The following is a 13,261-nucleotide window of genomic DNA, read 5'->3' on the forward strand; positions in this document are numbered from 1 at the left end:
CTGGAAATTTTTTTATTCCCAAAAATATTTAAGTGTATTTGCATTGCTGCTGAATAATCTTGACTGCTGCCAGGGGCCAAACACCACCTTCAGGAGCTGAGGATCGTCCTCTTGGGATACGACTGGCTGGAGAAGAGTCTGACAGGAAACGCCATCCTCGGACGGCAGATGTTTGACACCAGCAGAGACGTGAAGATGTGTGTTAGGAGACAAGGTGTCCTTGATGATGGCCGTCGAGTTGTTGTAGTCAACAGCCCTGAGAGGTGGATCCACTACTCTGTCCAAGACCCTGGTCTAGTGAAGGACAACATGTCAGTCTGCATGGCCATGTGTTCACCAGGACCTCACGCCTACCTCATGGTCATACCCATCAGCTCTCACCGAGGAAGGGAGTGGACAGTAGAGGGACCCCTTGAGCTGCTTCATGACACGGTGTGGAGGAACACAATAGTGATATTCACCCGATGTGAGAGACTGAGAGGGTTGTCTGTGCAGGGCTTCATTTCAAGAAGCAGGTTTCTTAAAGCAGTTTTGGAGCGGTGTGGACATAGATACCACCTTTTAGACACGAGCATTTGGGGAAAAGATGATGATACTCAGCTTGCAGAACTTTCAGAGAAGATTGATGCTGTGGTTGCAGGAAACATAAAGGCAGGAGGAGTTGGCTATGTGACAACAAATGAAGTCTCTGGAATAACTGAGAGGGAAAGGAAGGTGAAAGAGAGAGCGATGCTGAGGCAAATGAATGTGCAGATGGCCAGACGTACGCTCAGATCTCTAATAGGTAAGCATCACCTAAAGCTGCTTCAATCCATGTTTGTGTAATGACACCGGACCACTCGTAGTAGTAAACCCAGAGAGAATTGTCACCTGACTCTGCGGTTCCCCTTGGCTTTCCAGAGCTTTTCAGCTTCTTTCAGGTCATTGTTTTGTTTTTCTGCCTGCAAATTTACTGTTGTGGTTGATTCTCACAGTTCTCATTGTGTAGCTTTTGGCCACAGAAGGTGTTTTCACCAAAGAGCCAGATGTTCCTTCAACTGTTGGTGGAGACTTAAATTAAAAGTTTGTATTACAGAACGTCAACGTTACGTTCACAACTTATTTTTGCTGCCCCCATGTGGCCAAAAACGTAGTTATTGCAGGATTAAGTTGGCATGGTAACATTAATTAATATCAAATAACCAAAGTTCCTGAGAGCAAAGCTCTCCTCCTTCAGGTATCCCTCACCAGTCCCAACTGTTCCTTATGTCCCCATTGTTGTTTTTCATAGAGCAAACATGAGTTTTTTCCAAGAGAAAAATGTATGTGGTTGCTTAAACCTTTCTTCTTCTTCTTTTTAAATCCAGCAGAATCACCTCCGATCCCAGTGCTTCAAATTCTCATTGTGGGACCGAAGCAGGTTGGGAAGAGCTCGGCTGGAAACACCATTCTTAGTGATAAAGTCTTTCCTGCTGGACGTTCAACAGCACAGTGCACCGAGAGACAGGGAGATGTTCACAAACAACGAGTCATTGTGGTTGACACTCCTGGCTGGCATGGGAGATACTGCTCATCGGACACTCCATGGGAGGTGCAACAGCAGATTACCCACAGTGCATCTCTGTGTGCTCCCATTCCCAATGCTGTCCTGGTGGTCGTACGCAGCGATGAGTCCTTCACCGAAACCGACTGGTTGAAAGTGCAGGAACACTTGAGCTTGCTAGGTGTTTGGAGTTGGACTCGAACCATCGTGCTGTTCACCTGGGGAGACAAACTGGGAGCCACTCCCATTGAGGAGCACATTGAGAGATGGCCTGCCCTCCAGCGGTTGGTGGACAAATGCGGAAACAGATATCATGTTTTTGATAACTCAAACAAAAGTGGAGACATTCAGGTTAGAGAACTGCTATCCAAGATTGAGGAAACAGAGGTGGGAAATGATACTGAACACCTGTTGAACAGTTTCATGGAACTCCAAGAAAGCACCAGGAAGCTGAATCAAAGCTCCAGAAAGACTGCGAGACAGCTCAAAAGGGCAAGGACGGCCAATGATCTCCTGAGGCAAGCAGTTGAAGAGAAGGAGAGGATGGTTGAGGACAAGATCAGGACAGCTGAAAAGAAAGATGAGCAGATTGAAGCTCTGAAGGCAACTATGGAGAAGGAGAGGGAGACAGAGGAGAGGACAAATAAAGACTATGATGAAGAGATCGGCAGAAGATTAGTGGAGGCGGAGAGGGAGAACAAACAGCTCAAACAAGTCGTTATGGAGAAAAACAGGATGATATTAAGCTTGAGTGAGACATGTGCTGTGAAAGATGATGTGATTAAAGCTGCAAAGCAAAGCAGTGAGCAGGAAAAGAAATTACTAGAAGAAACACTGAAGGACCGAGAGCGAGAGACAGAAGCCTTGAAGAAAAAGTTTGAGAGGAAAGATAAAGAGCTGGAGCAAATGATGATGAATCACAAAATAGAAGCAAAAGAGCTTAAAGAGACAATTGAGCAGCTGAAGGGACAAAATGAAGATACAAAGAAGGCGCTGAAAGCCACAATCAAAGGGATACAGAGGCACTATCAGAAAAAAGAAACCTATAGAACGAACGAGATGAACACTGTGCACTTCAACAAAGATAACCAGCACAGAAAAACAGTGACAGACCTGAGGTTAATAGAGGAGCTTGACCGACAACAAACATGGGCATTCACAGTGCCATTGAGCAACTGTGGAGACGTTAAACCCAGTGAGTTCCACCTGATCAGCAGCACAGACCCTGAGTCTGGTGTTTGTAGTGCAAACAAAGTGTGGGAAGTGGAGGCTGACTGGACTCCGTCATGGCTGAGGGCTGGAGGCGCTGCACTGGGAGCTGCCGTTGGTGCTCTTGCTGGCTCCTCCCGGGTGGCTGCAGGGTTGAGTACCAGGTCAGCTGTTGGGGCTGCAGCTGGGGCTCTGCTGGGCAGCTTACTGGTCCAAGAAGCCAGGCCACCGCGGAGGAAAATGGAGTCAGACAGCAACAGCAAATGAGTCTCTACCGTGAGATACCATGGACATAAAAACATCTGGATAAAGGATGGGAAAGACTGTCTATAACCACCATATTTCAATGCACCAACTGTACTGGTAGCTTAGTTGCTAAGCTACGTGTCTGTCTCAACTTTATTCAGATTTTGTAAACTGAGAAATGTTTGCATTTTAAAATACAGAGCTTCTTACCAAACACTTCACTGTCAATAACCTCTATCATTGTCCTCGCACTCACTGCTACCAAGCAGTGTCCCTTCTCCTTTGTTGCTGGTGTCATTACACTGTGCAGTTACATAAACAAGGACAGGAATGAACATGGATGTCGAGAGCATTACGAGAAGAGAGGTCCATTCATTCATGACTGGAAGAGAATATATTGTGCCCTTTCCCTCACTGAAATGGATGGAGTAAAGTTTAATGTGAATTCACCATAAATTATTATCACTACACACTCACACCATAATGAGGAAATGTGTTAAATGTGCATGAATGGAGACAAATATGTCTCTACTCGTTTTGCGTGTCAGGATCAGTTTAAAAGTCTCAATAAATAACTAATGAACCAAAGCTCTAATTCAAGAGATAAATGATAAACGGTTTCTGCTTTTAATTTTCTCCACAGAAAATACATGGATGGCCAATGAGACAAGTGTCCTGGCTCACAAGACTAATTGTATTAAATAAAAGAGCAGAACAAAAAACATGCATATATTTATTCATGTTACAGATGGCGTATGAGAAATAGTTTTATCAAAACTGAAAAGTTAAATGCTTAGTTATTGAAGGCTGCAGTCCTCATATATGTAGAACAAACAGGGAGGTCAGGTAAGACGCACATTAGTCCAATTTATCAAAAAAACAAACAAAAAAAAAAACAACCCAGAGATGCAGACATGAAAATTGTTGCATGTGAAATAATATCACTTGCATTAATATTGTTGAACAAACAAGTTTAACAGTTATCCAGTGAGTGTCAACAATTAATTTTATTTTATTTATTTAATTGTTTATAAACAAACTTGGTCTGTCCCAGGGGGCCGCCCCCTATCAATGGTTTACTCTGTCACGTCACGTCAGTGCGTCACTCACGTGAGCACACCTTGCAGGAATGCTAGCAGCTAGCTGTTACTGCTATTGTTAGCAGTCTTAAATAAGTATTAGTATTAACCAGCTCAAAAAAGTGGGAGATTGTGTTGAAGATGATGTGCTTTCACGCGTCCTCGGACAGAGGAGGTGCGGACGTGTTGGAGAACTCCTCTGAAAACGTCAGCGGTGAGTTTTGGAGGTATTTTTTTAATAAAAGGGCGGATTTGCTGTGACGTGTGTTGTGACTCTCCAGGGGGGTATTCCCGGTAGGAGGTTCAACAAACTCTGAGTCTGTCCCTGAACTCTGAGCTGACTTACTCTGAGATGGAAAACTCTGAGTATCCGGTTCCAGAACAGCCGATCTGAGTTAGTCCAATCAACTCTGAGTATGTTCACCTTGAGTTGCGCGCGTGCACAACCAGACACTATAAAAAGCCATCATCAATGGAGCCCCGATACCCCGAAGTCATTTAAAATGTGACGATGTGTACACGAACACTCAATAAGATACTAATTTAAAAAAGATTAACATTTGAGTTCTGCTCAGCCAACAGAAAGAAGCAGAGGCCCGACAAACGGGTGGAGGGCCACCTCCATCACCTCTGACAGAGGCTGAGGAGCTGGCCCTCAGCCAAAACCGTGACCGACGGTGGCTGAAGGCATCCCCCGGGGGAAGCTCATGTGAGCCTGTCACCCCCAAGGACACAAGTGCCTGCATCAGATGCAAGTATACACTTGTGTCTTTTTAAAAAATAAAACTTATGTATAAAACTTCTTATATATGAAACTATATAAAATAGGGTTAGGGTGAAATATGTTAATGGTTGGAACTATAATACAAATTTTAACTTATCCTAATAATCCTAATAAATTATACCATTTGATGAAAAGCGGTAGCGTTCGAACAGATATTCCTCTGGAAATGACAGGAAATCGATGTGACGCGACGTAAAGCATTTCCAATCAGTTGGGCTTCGATATCAATCCGATTGGGAGTGAATGGGCAATCCATGTCTAACAGCTTTCTTCATGTGGGAGGAGACAGGTAGAAACTCATGGTTTCTTATAGTAAACTGAGAAGCCTGGGGATGATGATCTGTTCTGTGTGTGCCTTCACAATGAAATTCACACGTGAACTTTGTAGAATGCAGGAATGTTCTTGCCATCTTCTCATAAAACAAACAGTACTTTGAAGTATACTGAACATTGTTCATACATTTTTTTCATAGTTGTTGTTGAAGGCAGCAGTTCTGAAAACCTCCCCGCGGGCAAACTGAGCGTTTCCTGTGGAGATATGTATCACATCTCTGGCAATCAAACTGCCACGTGTTAGCTGCATCAGCAGATGTTACAGCATGTAAAAAGCTATTTTGTGCTGTAGGACCTATTATCGATCAATGCGTCCTCGCTGAACCTCAAAATCAGATCAGAATCCCCCCTGTGTGCCTCCATATAATAAATCTGGTGATGGCTGCTTGAGCTCATTTCTTCCTCCAGCGCCACCCTCCCAGCGGAGCTGGAGAGGGAGGCAGCATGTGTAAGATGACTGAGAATGGAGGACGTTGACCCCCTCCTCAGCATCCTGTGGGAGGACAGACCTCTGCTTTGTGTCCATGCTGAATGGTGACACACCGTCCAGCATGGAGATACACAAAATTGTTTTCAAAGCACCGGCCAGCCAGTGGTCATTATGACTGAAATATTGAGAAATATCAATTCTTACTCATTTTATCTCCAAAAACATCATTTTATAATTAGATACATTTTTAATATAGCAATAACTGAACAACTCTGTGCAGTGTGGTGAGAAATGAGCCGTTCAGTGCTTTCAGGATGAGGCACCGCGACAAAGAAAGCTCCAGTTCAGGGAGTCAAGTTTGAAAGTGAACATGTTATGCAACACGTTATCTGGTCATCTTAATTCAGGAACATAAAGTGCACAAGAATATGTGTATTATACTGTTTTATATGATGTAGAAAAACATCAGGATGAGGAGCAGGGAGATAGAGGGGAAGGACAGAGTGCTCCTTTTTTTGCCCTTTGAAATGTTTGTACAAAGTCCTGTTTTCTAATCTTCTAAATGCATTATATGCAGGAGCAAAAAGGAGGATAAAAAGGTTGCCAGAAACACACTAAACAAATTGAACATGTTCTTTCTTTAACAAAAACTGAAAAGTTGAATACTCACTCAACACACACTGAAGCCTGTATTCAACAGTCACTTGACAGTAAAAGCACTGGATTTTTGTTTGTTGTGTTATATTAAATTAGAGATTAATGGAAGAGGTCATTTTCTTTTATCTTTAACTAAATCCAGAATTCTGTTTCTTATCTTGGTCAGTTTAAATCCATATATTATGGGATTCAAAACAGGGGGGATAAGCAGAAACTCTATAGCGATGAAGTTTTGAAGGCTTTGAGGCAAATCTGTGGAGCCAAATCGCATGTACATCAAATCAAAAACTATTGTAAATAAGAATGTGGATAAAGAAACTAAATGGGGAACGCATGTCTGCATGAACTTTGCCCTGTCGCCTTTGGACCTCACAGAAGTTGAGACAAGATGCATGTAAGTCCACACTATGAAAAACCCATGAAACACGTACAAGAAAACTGTCATATATGCTACTACATTGTTTGGTAAGGTGTCAGCTTCAGGGCACGCAAGTTTAACAATAATCCAGTTCACACATAACAGTTTCTGAATGTTCGTGCCGCATAACTTCAGTTGTGACGTCAGCACAACGTTGATGGAGAAAATGCAGAAAGGTGTCAGCCAGGAGAAACACACCAGCTGAGAGAGCCTCCTGTTAGTCATTAAAGAGCAGTACTGCAGTGGTCGACATATAGCCAGATACCTGTCGTATGCCATAAGTGCTAGAATGGACAAATCACAGCAGGCAAATGAGTACATGACGAAAGCCTGTAAAAGACATCCTTCATATGAGATTTCTCGAGAAGCAAACAGTAGATCGGAGAGGAATTTGGGGTAGAAACCTGCGGTCCCATACAGTCCATTCATGCAAAAACTGCATAGTAAGATGTACATCGGTTCATGCAGGTTTGCATCCAAGACAATGATGATGATGATGGAGATATTGAAAAACAAAATAATGCAATAATACAGTAAAGTGAATGTGAATAGAACTACTCTGTAATTCATTGCCTCATTTAACCCCGACAGGGTGAAAACTCTTACAGCAGAAACGTTATCCATGATCAGAGAACACCTGTCGCTCTTCAAATTCTGCCTTCCCAGTGTCACAGCCCTGATGCTTGCAGAGGACAGGGTTACACTCCGCTCTCCCTCCACACCTTTTATCAGAAACCACTTTGAGGACAACAGCAAAACAGCTGGGGATTCAAACTCGGTTTCCTTTTTTTAGTGGCGTAATCAATACAGTCAGCCAATTAGTTAGACCAACATCAACACTGATTCTTGAGACATGGGACAAAACATGTCCTTATACTGCTTATACTGCTACATACAGCATTTGTATTTCACATGTCCCCAGCAGGCAATCAGAGCGTCAAACTGCCCAAAAAAGTGTTGAAAACTGCTACACGACATGTCAACTGAAAGGAGAGAATCAATAACTTATCAAACAGTAGAAAAAAATGACTTGATGATATTTCCATTTACATTTCTTTGATATTTAAACACTATTTTCACAAAAGATTTCAATTTTATTTAATTCATGTTATCTTTATTCACATTCGTAGTCTGATTCATGTGCCTCCTTTAGCGTTTAGCATTTAGCCAAACCCAGTCAGTACCTGTTGGTCATGACATCTTGGGTGTGTTTGATTTGTGTCACTTAGCATGCTTGCCGGGTGGTGCATTAAATTAGTCATTGATTATGAGAAGTGTGACCTTTTTTAATGATGCCAAGGTGCAATAAACTATATTTAAAAAATAAAAATTAAAAACTGACCCAGCATGTTGTTATTATGATACCAGTCCTGCCTGCTGCCATTGACGTTTTTTCCTGTCCGGTCCTGTTCTATCCTGCGGGAGTCCCGTGATCCTCAGGGTTCATGAAAAAATGTCAGCCTCAAGTTAAATGGTAGTTAATGCAGTAACGTGGTCATCACATTGTGGCCATATGGTGTTAATGCAAGAAAATACGCTGCTCTGTAGCGACCTGACATCGTGCTACTGTTGCTACTGTTTTATTTGTGTTTAGACAGGAATAAATGACTCTTACTCTGATGAATACATGCTCCACTATGCAATAGATGTAAGAAATGGACATTTGTGCATTGTAGGAGGGCATTAACGTTACACCTGATCCAAGCTTTATGCTTGATGTACTCATTTATAGTTAGACGCTGAATTCTTCACCATTGTGCTTTCAGGTTTCTGTGTTTTCGATCATAAAAAAAACTACAAAAACAGCTTTGATATGTGAGATATAGACAATGATTTATTGACAGGAAATACATACATTTATTAACGATCATGATGATCCACATTGTGATTGCATAAATCGGCATCACTTTGAAAAACACACACAATAGATGATGATGTACTAGTCTAGAGGCACTTTCCACACGAAAACTGTACAGTTCTGTTTCTTATTTGTGTCAGTTTGAAGCCATATATGAGAGGGTTGATGATTGGAGGAATGAGGAGAAATTCTGTTGACATAAAATTGTGGACACTTACTGGTAACTTTTCTGTGCCGAATCGCATTTACAACAAATAAATGAAAAAATAAAGCATTTTTTGATCAGATACATATAAGACCCAACAATAAACATTACATGTAAGAAATAAAAAGTATAATTAAAAGCAGGAATAATAAAGTTTTTTATGGAGGCAGAACAAGCCAGTTTACCTAGGAGAAAGTTAATGCATATAAAGAGAACAACACATATGTTAGTGTGAGACTACATGCAAAAAGAAAAGTTTCATGTGTTTTCATACAACACTGGTGACTATTGATTTACATGCATTTTTTTTTTTTCCACTATAAAAAATTGTTTGCAGGGGCGTCCTGACATTTTAAGCCACGCTGTAAATTATGTAGTCTCCTAGTTTTATAATGCACAACATTAATTGAAAACAGTCAACCAAAAAGCATCAAAAATACAGATAAATATAGATGTATTATGCTGAGTGTCATTTAATTTGACTATGAGAAACATGAATGAGAAACCGACTGACATATGAGAGCATTGTAACTATTTTGCACAATGTTTTCTGTATGCTGATTCTCTGAGCTTAGCAGTGTTTAGCACACTGCTGTACTACTTGAGCAGATCAGCTGTCTTCCTCCTGGTGACACTTGGACTCCAGTCTAGAGACGTTTTCCACACAAAAACTGCATGATTCTGTTTCTTACTTGTGTCAGTTTGAAGCCATATATGAGAGGGTTGATGATTGGAGGAATGACGAGAAATTCCATCGACATAAAATTCTGGACACTTTCTGGTAACTTTTCTGAGCCGAATCGCATGTACAACAAATCAAAGAGCAAACACATTACGACAGTAATTAAACAGAGTAAATGTGGCAGACATGTTTGCATAAATTTACTCGTGTTCTCTTTGGAAAATAAGCATTTTTTGATCAGATGCATATAAGACCCAACAATCAACATTACATGTATGAAATAAAAAGTATAATTAAAAGCAGGAACAATAACGTTTGCTATGGAGGTAGAACAAGCCAGTTTACTTATGAGAAAGTTAATGCAGTAGATCTTGGGTATGTGTGAGCCGCATAACCTGGATCTCGATGTTGTTATTGTGCTTATGAACACTAAATAAATAGGAACAAGCCAAGCAAAGAGCACTAACACGCAAACTCTTGGTGTAGTCATCACAGAGTGGTACACCAGAGGTCGACAGATAGCCACGTATCTGTCATAGGCCATTATCACCAGAATAGAGAAGTCAGCACAAGCTGAGGAGTGCAGCACGAAACCCTGCAGAAGGCATCCGGCGTAAGAGATGACATGAGTGGTAGACAGCAGATCCAGAAGGAATTTGGGGTAAAAACCTGCTGTCCCACAAAGCGCATTGATACACAGATTACAGAGGAAGATGTACATGGGTTCATGAAGGCTTTTATCCACAATGATTGCCGCAATAATGGTCACATTTACCAGCCAAATCACACAGTAACACAGTAAAGTGAGAGCAAAGAGAGTCACTCTGTAGTTTGTTGTCCCACCTAACCCAGACAGAGTAAACATAGTTATTACTGTAATGTTATCTATCATATTGAAAAACGTACAGTTTTATATATCATTCTGAATATGAAGCAACTATTATACATCTATGAAACAACTACTTTAATGGCACAGAGGAAGGAAGTAGAGACTGCAAACCTTAATATTTTGCTTGAGAAAGAAGGACACCCAGCTCTGTGTCTGTCGACCCCAAACAGCCCGAGCTGACGTTCTAACATCAGGTTATTATATCCTTCCAGAACAGCAACAGATAATGAGGCGGTGAACATGGGAATTCAAAGTCAGTGAGCTGGAAGAAGCCGAGGAAAACTGCTCAAATTACATCAGAAAAGATGGCTATTGTCACTGAAACACAGTAAACCTGAATAACATAGAAAACACCGTAAATACAGCGGGGACAGAAAGTAGTCACTACCTGTTATGATCTGGACCTTTTATTGTAGGGTTAAAGGGTTAAAGTCAACAAAATGGCAAGAAATATGCTGTTCTGTCAGTTTTAGTTGTATTTGCATACGTTTGGAGGTGTCAGTCACTGACACATCTGCTGCCATCCCAGCAAACGATACCAAACAGCATTTTGTTTGTGTTGCTCACCATAACCGAACTTTCACCGCACGTAAAACTTCAAATTCGACGTCTTACTCTTGTCAGTTTGAAACTGTACGTCACGGGATTAATAATTGGATGGATAAGGACAAATTCCATTGCCAGAAAATTCTGTACACTTTGTGATATCTCTTTTAAGAATAAACATGGTGCACGTGTCTGCATAGATCTTTTCCTGATGGAGTGAGAGACGAGTGTTGAGACAATCAGATAGGTTGCAAACATGACAGTGGTCGTTTTTCCGGTTCACCAAATCTGTGATCTGAGCACGCCACACGTTAAACCGTGGCTCCATGGACTCTGCAGGGTGGTTACTCTGTGTTGTAAATAATATACAGAGTACTGTGGTAACACCTACTCCTTGCTGTGAATTATCTTATGTCTTGCTTTTTTTAGTGTGCTCATGCCACCTTTCTCGCAGGTTTCTGAATGTATGAAGATCCAGGGGCAGTGGGAATGTGGGCAGTGCTACACATGTTTTGCACCATGCGTACTGGATACGCAGTCTTTCGAGTTTCATTGGTATGATGTTGCAGATCTGCAAAAAAGAATAATAAAAATGTGAATTTGGGCATCAGTCTCACAATGGTTTTGCAATATTGCGAGATTCAATATATCGTGATTTTTAAAACAATATCGACAAAGTAATAAGTTCGACAAAAAAGAGGCTTCTCATTTCTTCTCTGACCGTCAGTTTTGTTGGCTGTTGTCTGAATTGACATTGGTTTCACGTAGCTGCTTCAAATATGTAACCCAATAGATCAGTTTATATGGTGTGACTAAGGCGAGCAGTGGAGGGAACAATCTTATAATAATGTGTGAACCCTCTCGAGTTGAAAAAATGAGGTTTCCCAGTATTAGTCACAAAAAATAGATGCTCTAAAAGTGGTTGATGGCAGATTTAAATGGGAGCTGTGATTGTACATCACAGCAGTCTCAGGAATAATTTAGGGAGTACAGTTTTATCGTAGAACCAATGGCTGGAGCTGCAAAAAAATATTGCAAAGCTTTATGAAAGAATACATTTTCTACTATATGACTGTATGTTTGTAGGCTGGTGAATTAAGTTTGGATATTTTATTGTGAATTTCCTTGTTTGTTCACAGTGAAAAATCATATACACCTGCGTGTTTGTTTCTTATTTGAAAATATTACCTGGTTTCCCATCTGTTTCAGTGTAGACTGCGCCGTAGACTGTTCAGTTATGATGTTCTGCTCACATTGATTTAACTTTTTATTTGACACACGTGACACGGGGCTGTGTAGTTTATTTCTAAATGTACTTTTATTTTGAAAGACCTTCATCAAAGAGCTGCAGACAGACCATGCTGAAAGAATAAAGTTCACAAACAACTTAATATGAATTTTGTGCCTTTCTAAGTAATTGTTTGAGACTGACTTCAAGAAAGAGTCTTTAAACATGAAAACATCCTGAAAATATGTTTTCTTATTTCCGGTAACTTCAGGCCGTACACAAGAGGGTTCAGAAGTGGAGGTATCATCACAAACTCCAATGATAAGATTACAGCAAAAATTGGGTTCAGCTTTTCAACATTAACACGACTTAAGGTAATGTCACAAACTGTAGTGATGGAATAAGTGATAAATGAAATAGTGTGTGGTAAGCATGTTTGGAACACTTTGCTCTTGAACTCGGATGAACTTGTCCTGCACACAAGCACGATTCGAAAGTAGGTGTACAAGACATAGGTCAGGGGCAGAATCGCTGTAACTGTGGTGACGAGCAAGCCAACGATATTGTTGATAACAGTGGTAACACATGACAGTTTAGCAACGTTCCAGATGGCACAGTATACCTTCATGATCTTGTTGCCACACAAAGGAAGCCTGATGGACAAATAAAGACATGTTGCGACAGAACAGGCTGGACTGATCCAAGCAAAAGCTGCCAACCTACAGACTGTCTTAGAGGTCATTTTGCTGTGATAATGTAAAGGATGACACACAGCAACATATCTATCATATGCCATAATGCTCAAGATGGTCATTTCATAGGAAGCATATGTGTAAATAACATAGATCTGAGTGAAACAAGCAGGACGTGAGATTAAATGAGTATCAGACAGAAGGTCCATGAGGAATCTGGGGAAGAAACCAGTAGAACCATACAGAGAGTTAGCAGACAAAAATGCAATGAAAATATACATGGGCTGATGAAGTGCTCTCTGCTGCGATATTATCAGTATTATCAGAAGATTAGCAGAGACGATGATTGCAAACAGCAGGAAGGACAGTACAAAAGCTGGATCGCGGTACGGCCCTAAGTTCACATACATGGTGAGGTTAAAGTGAGAGGCTGCGGTGTCGTTTTTCATTTCACACTCGTCAGGTTGAAGTAGAGATTCATTG

The 13,261-nt window shown here is 41.0% G+C and overlaps 4 protein-coding genes across 4 annotated transcripts; 1 reads left to right on the forward strand and 3 right to left on the reverse strand.

The window, feature by feature from the left end:
• The first annotated feature begins 636 nt into the window (after positions 1-636).
• LOC143330679 (uncharacterized) lies at positions 637-3,221 on the forward strand. Its single transcript, XM_076747401.1, has 2 exons — positions 637-784; positions 1,347-3,221. The coding sequence occupies exons 1-2, from the start codon at positions 730-732 to the stop codon at positions 2,996-2,998; spliced, it is 1,707 nt and encodes a 568-aa protein (XP_076603516.1). The 5' UTR covers positions 637-729; the 3' UTR covers positions 2,999-3,221.
• Positions 3,222-6,372: 3,151 nt separating this feature from the next.
• LOC143330676 (olfactory receptor 6E1-like) lies at positions 6,373-7,302 on the reverse strand. Its single transcript, XM_076747398.1, has one exon. The coding sequence runs from the start codon at positions 7,300-7,302 to the stop codon at positions 6,373-6,375; it is 930 nt and encodes a 309-aa protein (XP_076603513.1).
• Positions 7,303-9,388: 2,086 nt separating this feature from the next.
• Positions 9,389-10,315, reverse strand: LOC143330636 (olfactory receptor 1E16-like). Its single transcript, XM_076747341.1, has one exon. The coding sequence runs from the start codon at positions 10,313-10,315 to the stop codon at positions 9,389-9,391; it is 927 nt and encodes a 308-aa protein (XP_076603456.1).
• Positions 10,316-12,291: 1,976 nt separating this feature from the next.
• LOC143330802 (olfactory receptor 51E1-like) lies at positions 12,292-13,227 on the reverse strand. Its single transcript, XM_076747561.1, has one exon. The coding sequence runs from the start codon at positions 13,225-13,227 to the stop codon at positions 12,292-12,294; it is 936 nt and encodes a 311-aa protein (XP_076603676.1).
• Between the last annotated feature and the right edge of the window lie 34 nt (positions 13,228-13,261).

This window comes from Chaetodon auriga, chromosome 13 (assembly GCF_051107435.1).
Source record: "Chaetodon auriga isolate fChaAug3 chromosome 13, fChaAug3.hap1, whole genome shotgun sequence".
Taxonomy (NCBI): Eukaryota; Metazoa; Chordata; class Actinopteri; order Chaetodontiformes; family Chaetodontidae; genus Chaetodon; species Chaetodon auriga.

What these genes read in the sequence shown, in the direction of transcription:
- LOC143330679 (XM_076747401.1), top strand. Translation starts at nt 730, where the DNA reads ATGCTGAGGCAAATGAATGTGCAGATGGCCAGACGTACGCTCAGATCT. An exon ending in TACGCTCAGATCTCTAATAG is followed by an intron (nt 785 to 1,346) that starts GTAAGCATCACC and finishes TTTTAAATCCAG; the next exon opens with CAGAATCACCTCCGATCCCA.
- LOC143330676 (XM_076747398.1), bottom strand. Translation starts at nt 7,302, where the DNA reads ATGGATAACGTTTCTGCTGTAAGAGTTTTCACCCTGTCGGGGTTAAAT.
- LOC143330636 (XM_076747341.1), bottom strand. Translation starts at nt 10,315, where the DNA reads ATGATAGATAACATTACAGTAATAACTATGTTTACTCTGTCTGGGTTA.
- LOC143330802 (XM_076747561.1), bottom strand. Translation starts at nt 13,227, where the DNA reads ATGAAAAACGACACCGCAGCCTCTCACTTTAACCTCACCATGTATGTG.